The sequence below is a fragment of the Oncorhynchus gorbuscha genome, linkage group LG07 (assembly GCF_021184085.1).
Source record: "Oncorhynchus gorbuscha isolate QuinsamMale2020 ecotype Even-year linkage group LG07, OgorEven_v1.0, whole genome shotgun sequence".
Taxonomy (NCBI): Eukaryota; Metazoa; Chordata; class Actinopteri; order Salmoniformes; family Salmonidae; genus Oncorhynchus; species Oncorhynchus gorbuscha.
This window is the reverse complement of record NC_060179.1, coordinates 77,086,086-77,098,575: the sequence shown is the minus strand read 5'-3', so window position 1 is coordinate 77,098,575 and position 12,490 is coordinate 77,086,086. Positions and strand designations below refer to the sequence as shown.

At 40.3% G+C, this 12,490-nt stretch overlaps 1 protein-coding gene across 1 annotated transcript; it reads left to right on the top strand.

The window, feature by feature from the left end:
- Positions 1-1,775: 1,775 nt before the first annotated feature.
- LOC124039369 lies at positions 1,776-11,995 on the top strand. Its single transcript, XM_046355330.1, has 3 exons — positions 1,776-1,890; positions 11,234-11,527; positions 11,841-11,995. The coding sequence occupies exons 1-3, from the start codon at positions 1,779-1,781 to the stop codon at positions 11,855-11,857; spliced, it is 423 nt and encodes a 140-aa protein (XP_046211286.1). The 5' UTR covers positions 1,776-1,778; the 3' UTR covers positions 11,858-11,995.
- Positions 11,996-12,490: the final 495 nt, after the last annotated feature.

The following is a 12,490-nucleotide window of genomic DNA, read 5'->3' as shown; positions in this document are numbered from 1 at the left end:
CAGTTATAAGAGGAGTAACGTGCAGAAGAAGTATGACAAAGATTTAAAGTCAGGACTTTTGCTTTACAAGTCCCATCTAACAAGTTGATAAACTCTTTTGTGTTGTCCTCAATGATTTGAAATGCATTGTCTTCAGATGTGTGGTTGAATTGGAAAATAAATCATCACAAACATCAAAATCCCTCTACTGTGACCCATAACAAATATACAATGATTGATGTTGTGTCACAGACAGTTCCATATCAACGTTCTGTTGCCGTGGTGATTTCTAGATTTCAATGAAACTCCTCAGGTTGATGTGCTCTGTGCTAATGTGGGGGGGGGGGTGACATTTCATGAGAGAGAGAAAGTGTGTGTGGGTGTGAGATGAGTGGACTGACACGTTTTGAGCCTCTTGTGGACCACGATCTTTCTTCCTCTATCTCACTCTTCTCATTTGCTTGCATTTTCCATTATTCTACCACTCTATCCAATCTGTCCCTCTCCCTTTCCTCCTCTCTACTTTTCTCAATCTTTCTCTCGTTCTCTCCCTTCCTCTGTTTTGACTCCTCCTGCCACTGTGGTTAATTCCCCATTCACTATGGCTTAACTCAAATGTACTGATAAACTCCTTAAGCAGAAAGTCAGATTTACTATTTATATACCTTACTTTCAGAGGCTTAATCATATATATTTTATTATATTTTCAGTTTTACTCCTTCATTTCAGAAGCTCTACCTCTCGCTGTTCTCATACTCATTTTAATTTCCACGCCTCCCCAACTCCCCCCCTCTCCTGTTCTTTATGCCATATTTTCTTTCTCCGAAGCCAAACTCAGCTAATAAAGTTCTAATTCAAGCACACAGCTGCTAAGTCCCTCTCTACTTCCATCCTGTTGAGCTGTCTCGCTTCTCTGCGTGTGTTGCCTCTTTAAAAAGAACAGCTCAACTATACTATTTTCACATTTCTATGCCAAGCTAAACCAAGTCAGACCAAGCTGTACTGAATCCACCATAGTTGCTGGAACTGTGCTGGAAAGGACAATCTGTAAATATAATATTATAATCTGCACGGTACAGTTCTGGTTCGCACGATAGTATCATCTTCCTTAATTTTCTATATTTTTTATCAAACTTGTTTGTCCATGACTGGGCTGCGACATGGTGTCATACACTTTAAATTATGTAACGAGAATTGTTAACTCACTATAATGACAACTGGTTTACTGGCCAAGTTATTGTTTTATATTGTTTAAACCTGCCTTGTCTTGGGTTTTCACTAGATGGGCCAGCGGCAAAGTCAAAATTGTCTATATTGTAAAAATGTGTCAATTTTTTTTTGTTGTTGTCTTAATTTAAGGTTAGGCATAAGGTTAGCAGTGTGATTAAAGCAAAAATCCACCCTAAACCTATATTATGGTATTTGTTTCATTAGTCCACTGTTGATAAAGTCCAAAAATGTTTTACATGTCAGAAATCAAGTTTAAGATCATACCGGCTGTATTTCTGTATATTGAAAGTTAAACTTTCTTGAAAACTTGATTGCTGACATTCAAAACATTTTCGGACTATATCAACAGTGGACTAATGAAGCAAATACCAAAATATAGTTTTCCTTTAATCACACTTCTAACCTTATGCTTAACCCTAACCTTAAATTCAAATGAAAAAGCACATTTTGGTTTTAATGAATTTTTATGATATAGACAGTTTTTGGGTGGAATTTTCCTTTAAGGTTAGGGTAATATTTACAATCAGATTACAACAAGAGAAGTTACAGAAATAGGCGGGGTTATGACTATGCCACTGGCCCAGGTAGTGACAACCAGTCTTGACAAAAACTGTCTAACTTTCTCTTTCGTTTTCTTGCGTGCACACAAGGCATTTTCAGATTTTCAACAGAGTATGGCAGGTAACTATTAGTCATTTTAATACAGAATGAATGTGATATGTTGCTGGGAACAACAATTTCTCTAATTGGTGTGTACTGTATCATAGTATTGTAAAGAGAGAGAATGCACTCACTCCTCTTGCCTAAACAAATGATTGGGTGCTTGGAAACTGAGGCCAACAAATGATCACATCAAAAGTGAAAAAGGCCAACACTCACTTGGATTATGTTGCCATGAGAGAAAGTAAAACAAAATTTAAATTGTAATTTATATATTAGTGAGTGCTGACCTTTTTTGTATGTTGTTGTATCATAGCAACCTGTTCTACTTGTTTTTGTGGTAACTATGTGTGCACCACTCCTATCATCGCTAAAATGAAAGAGTTAAAAAGTGTACAACTTGTTTTTAGTAAAGTAATGAAGTTACTTCGGTCAGCCAGCCATCACACAGCAACATATTCTTGCTTCATGATTGGTTTTCGTTCTCTGAAGTTAAAAGGGAGACGAATATGACAATAGTACGGACGACACATTTAAATACTTAATAGTATTATGCCGTGTACAGGGCTGTAGCTACGGTATGAGTAGTGATGGGAAACCGAGGCTTTCTGAAGCCTTCGGTTGATTACGCAGAGCTACATTATCTGTCCATAATGTAAATTGGTGACATCTGCTGGTCAACAATAAATAGCAGTGTGTGATTGTCAGATATACTTTATTTTTTTTGTCCAGTCTTCAAATCTCTGTGGCGCGGTGGTAAATCGTTGGCTTTAATTGTCAGTCAATAACCAGTTGTAGTATCAGGTTCGCATCTCATGCTTCCCTTTTTTGCCTTCATGTTTACTAATGTTCAACAACGGAATCTATGCCATTATTTTGGGTGCTTAACACAGATGCTTATACAATACCAAATAAAACAAATTATTTGAAAAGTGCAGAAAGTGTGGTTTCACATTAATCCATTTTCAAAACAGTGTGCCTTCCACGGAATTCGACCTCATACCCTCACGTCCCTGAATGTTCCAGAGTTCCCTTCTCTACCTGCTAAACTACCTGTCAGATAAAATTAACCGTACAAAATGCTTAATATTTTTGTAAGTAGAGGTCGGTGTTAGAAAGTAGCTTGGAATCGAAAAAAGCACCGGAACCACGGCGAAATAATTGGGATCTCGCATTTTGCAACACACGTTTTGAAAACGCACGTGATCAAACACGTTCTTCTGATAAAGAGATACAGGCATCCATCCACACGCTGCTTCGAATTTATGCTGCGTTCAAAACCACTGGGAACTCGGAAATCTCTGACTTCTGACTTCAATGCGTTCAAAACAACTGGGAACTCGGAAAAACGAGCTCCGACTGGGGAAAATCGTTTTGAAGGGTCATCCAACTCGGAATTCCAACTCAGGAACTCTGCCCTCTTTCTAGAGCTCCAACTTTCCGACCTGAAGATCACTGACGTCATGATTTGACCTCATATTTTTCCGAATTTCCGGTTGTTTGGAACGCGGCATATGCCGATTCCCATCGTGTCGTATTTCATTAGGCCATATGACATCTTCACAGACGCCTCGCCAGTGATGCCAATTTAGCAACTTTTCAGACTACCCAGGCAACTTGTTTTTTCAAATCAGCACCTAGCAACAAATTTAGCTACTTTAAAAAATTTATTTTGAACTTTTAGCAACATTTGAAACGTGAATCAAACGCTAAAATGCACGTATTTTCCCTCTAAATGACACAAAAAAACGATTTTCTCTGTCACACACTCGGTCACAACACACGTGCCTGGCTGCAAAAGTGAATTGTGAGTGATGTCAGCAGAAGGCCAGCAGCAAATTTCAGAAAATTGCAAATCATTGTTGGCTGACTGCAGCAGCAGTAGAACTGATTCGATGAGCCAAACCCAATTAATATAGTTGGTCACGAATGTTTGATCTTGAACATAACTTACAACATGAATCAACATGTCTCAATCAAAATTGTACAGACAAAAGTACAGAGAAGAGTGGGAGTCTGTACCTGAACAAATGTCAAACCATATTTTTTGCCGAGATGGCCAGTCAATTTGAGTAACGTTATTGTGGATTCTACGTAATGATGCAGTTTTACGTTATCACGCAATGACATCACAACTTCATTTAGCAACAAATCAACCTGCCTCTAGCAACTTACCCTGAAAATTAGTTGGCAACACTGCGCCTTGCTCGATCAGTCTTGCCTTGTTACTGAACGGACAAGTGTAGCATTTCATTTACGAAAAAAGATTGCAGTTGGAGTTCAGTATAACTGCAGTATGCTACAAATACTGCGTTGTTTTTTACTGCAGTAATTTTGCTTTGTAACTGCAGTTTTGTTTAGTTACGTTTTTCTCAACTTGTTTCTCCAACTTTATTGCAAGTCAAGCTAGCTAGCAACCCCCACCTAACAATTATCATCAAAAACAAACGTCATTACCATTAGAGCCCGATCAATAGGAGATTTTAGGAAGGCAAAAGTCACAGATTACGATATATCTGCCAATATATGGGTTTTTAGAAGTGGAATGACAAACAAACAAAATATCTCACAAATTGTGCTCCAAAGGACTAACAGATACTCTAAATTATGATTTCTTCAATAATGATTCAAATGTATATTATATTATTATTTAAGAACATTGTAGTGACTAAATGTTACAATTACACTATTTAAGGACATGATAACCACCGGAAAGCAATTATATCCTCTATAAATATGAAAGTACTGTTGAAGTCAGAAGTTTACAATACACTTAGGTTGGAGGCATTAAAACTAGTTTTTCAACCACTCCACAAATGTATTGTTAACTAACTTTAGTTTTGGCAAGTTGGTTAGGACATCTACTTTGTGCTTGACACAAGTAATTTTTCCAACAAGTCTTTACAGATTATTTCACATATAATTCACTGTATCACAATTCCAGTGGGTCAGAAGTTTACATACACTAAGTTGACTGTGCCTTTAAACAGCGTGGAAAATTCCAGAAAATGATGTCATGCCTTTAGAAGCTTCTGATAGGCGAATTGACTTCTGATGGGCGAATTGACATAATAGAACTGTTTGGCCATAATGACCATCGTTATATTTGGAGGAAAAAGGGGGATGCTTGCAAGCCGAAGAACACCATCCCAACCGTGAAGCACAGGGGTGGCAGCCTCATGCTGTGGGGGTGCTTTGCTGCAGGAGGGACTGATGCACTTCACAAAATAGATGCCAACATGAGGAAAGGAAAATTATGTGGATATATTACATTTACATTTTACATTTAAGTCATTTAGCAGACGCTCTTATCCAGAGCGACTTACAAATTGGTGCATTCACCTTATGACATCCAGTGGAACAGCCACTTTACAATAGTGCATCTACATATTTTAAGGGGGGTGAGAAGGATTACTTTATCCTATCCTAGGTATTCCTTAAAGAGGTGGGGTTTCAGGTGTCTCCGGAAGGTGGTGATTGACTCCGCTGTCCTGGCGTCGTGAGGGAGTTTGTTCCACCATTGGGGAGCCAGAGCAGCGAACAGTTTTGACTGGGCTGAGCGGTAACTGTACTTCCTCAATGGTAGGGAGGCGAGCAGGCCAGAGGTGGATGAACGCAGTGCCCTTATTTGGGTGTAGGGCCTGATCAGAGCCTGGAGGTACTGAGGTGCCGTTCCCCTCACAGCTCCGTAGGCAAGCACCATGGTCTTGTAGCGGATGCGAGCTTCAACTGGAAGCCAGTGGAGAGAGCGGAGGAGCGGGGTGACGTGAGAGAACTTGGGAAAGGTTGAACACCAGACGGGCTGCGGCGTTCTGGATGAGTTGTAGGGGTTTAATGGCACAGGCAGGGAGCCCAGCCAACAGCGAGTTGCAGTAATCCAGACGGGAGATGACAAGTGCCTGGATTAGGACCTGTGCCGCTTCCTGTGTGAGGCAGGGTCGTACTCTGCGGATGTTGTAGAGCATGAACCTACAGGAACGGGCCACCTGGTAGGAGTGACCTGTCAGGTAGGACGCAATCCAAGCGTGGGCCACGCCGGAGATGCCCAACTCGGAGAGGGTGGAGAGGAGTATCTGATGGTTCACAGTATCGAAGGCAGCCGATAGGTCTAGAAGGATGAGAGCAGAGGAGAGAGAGTTAGCTTTAGCGGTGCGGAGCGCCTCCGTGATACAGAGAAGAGCAGTCTCAGTTGAATGACTAGTCTTGAAACCTGACTGATTTGGATCAAAAAGGTCATTCTGAGAGAGATAGCGGGAGAGCTGACCAAGGACGGCACGTTCAAGAGTTTTGGAGAGAAAAGAAAGAAGGGATACTGGTCTGTAGTTGTTGACATCGGAGGGATCGAGTGTAGGTTTTTTCAGAAGGGGTGCAACTCTCGCTCTCTTGAAGACGGAAGGGACGTAGCCAGCGGTCAGGGATAAGTTGATGAGCGAGGTGAGGTAAGGGAGAAGGTCTCCGGAAATGGTCTGGAGAAGAGAGGAGGGGATAGGGTCAAGCGGGCAGGTTGTTGGGCGGCCGGCCGTCACAAGACGCGAGATTTCATCTGGAGAGAGAGGGGAGAAAGAGGTCAGAGCACAGGGTAGGGCACTGTGAGCAGAACCAGCGGTGTCGTTTGACTTAGCAAATATTGAAGCAACATCTCAAGACATCAGTCAGGAAGTTAAAGCTTGGTCGCAAATGGGTCTTCCAAATGGACAATGACCCCAAGCATATGTAACGGATGTGAAATGGCTAGCTAGTTAGCGGTGGTGCGCGCTAAATAGCGTTTCAATCGAAGACGTCACTTGCTCTGAGACCTTGAAGTAGTGGTTCCCCTTGCTCTGAAAGAGCCGTGGCTTTTGTGGAGCAATGGGTAACGATGCTTTGAGGGTGACTGTTGATGTGTGCAGAGCTTCCCTGGTTCGCGCCCAGGTCGGGGCGAGGGGACGGGCATAAAGTCTATACTGTCACATTGATGCTGTTGACCCGGATCACTGGTTGCTGCGGAAAAGGAGGAGGTCAAAAGGGGGGTGAGTGTCACGGATATGAAACGGCTAGCTAGTTAGCGGTGGTGTGCGCTAAATAGAGTTTCAATCGGTGACGTCACTTGCTCTGAGACCTTGAAGTAGTGGTTCCCCTTGCTCTGCAAGGGCTGCAGCTTTTGTGGAGCGATGAGTAACGATGCTTCGTGGGTGACTGTTGTTTCTGTGTGCAGAGGGTCCCTGGTTAGCGCCCGGGTATGGGCGAGGTGACGGTCTAAAGTTATACTGTTACACATACTTTCAAAGTTGTGGCAAAATGGCTTAAGGACAACAAAGTCAAGGTATTGGAGTGGCCATCACAAAGCCCTGACCTCAAACCTATAAAAAATTTGTGGGCAGATCTGAAAAAGTGTGTGTGAGCAAGGATGCCTACAAACCGAGTTACACCAGCTCTGTCAGGAGGAATGGGCCAAAATTCACCCAACTTATTGTGGGAAGCTTGTGGAAGGCTACCTGAAACATTTGACCCAAGTTAAACAATTTAAAGGCAATGCTATCAAATACTAATTGAGTGTATGTAAACTTCTTAGCTACTGGGAATGTGATGAAAGAAATAAAAGCAGAAATAAATCATTCTTTTAACTATTATTCTGACATTTCACATTCTTAAAATAAAGTGGTGATCCTAACCAACCTAAAACAGGGAATTTTTACTCGGATTAAATGTCAGGAATTGTGAAAAACTGAGCTTAAATGTATTTGGCTAAGGTGTCTGACTTTAACTGTAAATATGAAACACTTGTTCATCTTACCTTCTTAGGTACAACTTAAAGATTTGTCTATCTATATGATTTAACATTTACAAGTTCAATTCTTACTTTTTGTGTCCCTTTACTCGGCTACATATCTCTTTTATGAGAACAAACTTTTGTCAGTAATGTGGCATCTGCAAAGGACATGAACCGAACATAGCTAGTCGAAGTTAGCTAGTCAATCAAGCAACTCTAGCCCAGATGTTAGTTGCTTTGCAGCTTCTGGTTTCATTTACAAAATAAAAGTCCAGAGGTTGTTTAGAACTGCATTCAATAATGACATTATACCGGCAGAAGACATAGCATAGGCTTGGGCCTTCAGCAAATGGCTTGTGTGAGAATGATACTATAAAGATACAGAAGAGCCTTGTCTAGAATAACTGCCTGAGCTTCAAAATAGACAGTAAATATGATTTAGGCTAGGCCTATTCTGCTATCTAAATATGCCATGCTATTGTGTTTTATTTAATGGCCATATAATTGCATAATACATTTTTTATAGCCATGTGGATCTATTGTGGTGATCATGTAACCTAATGAATCACACATTTTCAAGTATTTGGGAGCCTTTTAATAGCCATTTTGACTGTTGTACTAGTGAATTTCACTCAGTATGTAGACTTGATATAGCCATTTGCGTGCGCAACCCCATCACGCAGAGTCTATTTCCATATCAATAAATGAGACGAAACAAAATATTGATTGAGTCTTGGCTATAACCTGTCCTGAGAGAAATAGCCAAAGGGTCCCAAATGATCAAGACTATCTATAGGCTATTCTTATTGGCAGATCTGTTTTCCCTATCAGCCACTGCATGTGCTTTTCAACTATTTTGTCTAAAATGTAATTAGAGGCTATATTTAGCCTGTGAGCTAGAGTCTCTTTTTCAGGCGAGCCCTTCAATAAAAACAGTTATAAAACACAAATAGAGTTCTAAAATTATTCCGCAAGACACCTGTACCCAAAATGATTGCAATGCCTACAAGTTGAAGGCCTATTTTTTTTATTTAGATCGGCCTAAATGAAACATTGAATTATTAAAGTGATAGGCTAAATATCTTTGGACAATTTTGATCATTTTGAATACACACATGGATTTCAATAAATAAATAAAGACTGTTCTATTCTTTTTGATTTAGTTCCTATTACAACTCAGACAAATGACTGACTGACTGAACTGATAGATACTACTGGTTATGATTAATTATTCCTGGTAGATACTACTGGTTATGATTCATTATTCCTGGTAGATACTACTGGTTATGATTCATTATTCCTGGTAGATACTACTGGTTATGATTCATTATTCCTGGTAGATACTACTTGTGAGGATGGTACAATATTGAATGAGTCATATTTTGATAAGGTACATGCATGGGAATGCCCAAGTCACCCAGAGATATGCCCGTGCTGTAGAGATACACCTAGAGGACTGAAACTTCACTGTTGTATGCATAATACAGCTAGTGCCATCTACACTTGGGCTGGAAAACAAATCCATTATGTTAAAGGGGAAAGGGGGGATACGTAGTCAGTTGTACAACTGAATGCCTTCAACATTAGCTACCTAAATGTGAAGTAACTCAACTGAGGAGTAATAGAGAATGGAGACTTTTAACTTGAAAACGTGCAGGATAATGATTTTTTAATACTGTGTTATGCTTGTTCTGGTAGCACTCCTCACAGGTTGTTTGGTGTACGTTATTTTGTTGGTGAGATGAAAATGCCAAAACTCTGAAAGGTATTATTGTACGTCAGAATTACAACACAAGATTTGTTCTGCCTAAAATGTTATTCCGTAGTTGTAACATGGTGTTTGTATGTTCACAGATTAAAGTTAATGTTTACGTTTTTTCTTACGATCCTAACAATTTCCGTATGGATTTTCGTACGATCCTAAAGATATGTACGTTAAACCTTTTGGCAGGTATCCGGCTCCATAAAACTCCATTGGAATCGTATTAACACCCATTGTGTATGTTTCCCTTGCATCATCAATGGACCGTGCAGTGCATTCCTTGTCCCACAATCGTGCAGAATGCACTGCACGGTCCATTGATCTAAATTTGTAGTAATCATGGCCCAATTACCGACCGGGCTCACAGGGTATGTGGCCATGGACACTAACTTCTGGGGCCCCCACCCATTCATTAAATTATAGTTTTTAATCCCGGTGCTGAGTTAATGTGATTTTTTTTGCGTAGCGGCTAATTGTATTGCTAATAGGCTGTGTGTGTAGAGTGACTGAGATAAATGAAGCTACAGCGACCAATGTGATAATGACAGGGGTAATTTTTGCTTGTTTTTGCTGGTCTCTAAATAACATTCTAGAGTTTTTTTTAAATCGTTTACAAATTCAGTAAAATGAGGTTCAACTTTCTGTCTAGACTTGACAGTTCATGCAGCTTTAGTATTCTGATCATGGAATTCTGAACGTGTCATGCGTCTACACTTCTACCGTGTCCACAGTGTTTCCGGAATCCCTTTTCCCGTGCTATATTCAGATGCCAGTATGCGTTCTACAAATGGTGGAACCCTTACGAAAAAAAGATTGCAGTCAGAGCACACTGCAGTATAACTGCAGTTGGAGTGCAGTACACTGCAGTTATTCTCCAATTACTGCGTCAAAAATACCACATTCGACTGCAGTTACTCCCCTTTTACTGCAGTTTCCAAACTGCAATCTTTTTTTTGTCAGGGAATAGGCCAAATATGATAATAACACAACTGATGGCAGTAGCTAACTAGCCAGCTAACCTCTGTAGCTAGCTAGCAAGCATTGCAAACAGTTTAGCATAACTCCAGTAAATGTATTTATATATATATATATATATATATATATGATTCTAAATATTAGCTAGCTGGCTAGCATTTATGAGGCTAACAAAAACGTTCCTCACACGGTAGGAACTTATTTCCTCCAATGTTATAATGAAAAGGTGCCTATCGGTCCCAAAGCACACATTTTCTGGAGACTTGTGGGAGGAGTGCTGATTACTTCGCCCACTGTATGTGCTTTCAGTAGCCTGATAGCATCCAGACAGAAGAAATCCACACACAATGCATCCCTAACCACCTCCTGAAATGGTCAGCCAGATCTGAACATAGTCAGACCACAAAGCGACTTTTGAGAGTCTAGACTCTCTTTTCAATGCAATCTTCGTATTCTGATAGCAGAAGTTGCATGCAAGTCTCCTGGCTACGTCCCTTATGAAAAAAGGAGAAGATTGCCGTTAGAGTGCAGTATAACTGCAGTATGCTGAAAATACTGCATCAAAAATAACCGTTTTTTTTACTGCAGTAATTTTGTGGTGTAACTGCAGTTAGAGTGCAGAATAACTGCATTAATTCTGCAATTACTATGTCCAAAATACTACAGTCGACTGCAGTTACTGCACTTTTACTGCAGTTTCAAAACTGCAATCTTTTTTTGTAAGAGGTAGTCTGTTTCTACATGCTCTAGTGCTTAATGCTGATTCTGGCGGCTTCAGGAATTTGTTTGTTACAGAGACTGACGGTATCAAACGTATGATTGTCAATAACCATTCTCTAATAATCATTCTCATGTTCTCTTTCTTTCAATTTGGACAGCCAAAATATTGGACAGGGAAAGGGGGAACCTTGTGAAGAGATTGAACGAGGCCAACATCAAACGTCTAGTAGATATACTCTTTAGCCAAAACGTGATCAATCAATTTGAGAAGGAAACCATAATGGAGACACATGGGCGGGCAGATAAAGCACGCGTCCTTGTGGACATTACCTATGCCAAAGGTGAACGTGCGTCTGAGCTCATGATCACCCAACTAAAGGTTGTTGACCTCATGCTGTACAATGACATCTTTTTAAAAACGGATTCCATGGATTACATGGATGGATCTCCAGGTAAGGAAGGATAAAAGTTATTCCAGCCAACACATAGTTATTCCAGCCAACACATAGTTATTCCAGCCCACTGGGTTTGGGTTTACAAAATTCTGATAACGTTCCCAAACTTCCCAGGTTTTTGAGAAATCCTGGTTGAAGGATTCCGGATTCCCTGCTTATCCCCTCCTGATTCCAGGAATCTTCCCACCAGATGTTCTGGAAAACATGAACATTTTGGGAAAGTTGTCAGAATTGTGCTACCCTACCTAATGTGTAATTTCAAACTACTGTAATACTGCAGTTGTGACATGCTCTATTTTTCTCTCTGTAGTTTTCAACATGAGATGATGTGAGATGACTGAAGAGGAGAAAATAGCCACCTTTTAATACCACAATCCGGAGCCTGTAGATTTTTCTGTTGTTTATACCTTATCATATCATCCTTTCAAGGTTAAAAATCATTCTCAATAAATAATCTACATTGAAGGTGTTGTTTTTGTTGTTTTTGTCCCTTCCTCTGTTTTTGTCCTCTCCTGCCACTGTGGTTAATACCCCATTCACCATGGCTTCAATAATTTTACTGATAAACTCCTTAAACAGAAAGTCAGATTTACTATTTATATACCTTCTTTTCAGAGGCTTATATATATAGACGTATACCTTATTTTCAGAAACTCTTTCTCCTTGGTTCTGCAGATATCAGTGGCATATCCTGTAATGCTCTCTCTCTCACAGCATATCCTGTTTTCCTCTCTGTGGCCAAAGTTAGTGAATGAAGCTCTGATTCAAGCACACAGCTGTGCTTTAAAACCCTCTCTCCCTCGTGTGCCCCATTTTGCCCCTACTCTTCATGACTGTAAGTCGCTTTGGATAAAAGCGTCTGCTAAATGGCATATATTATTATATTATTATTATTATCTCTCTTCTTTATCTTCCTCTCTTGTCTACCCACATAATTTTCTGTCTCTCTCTCTCTGCCCT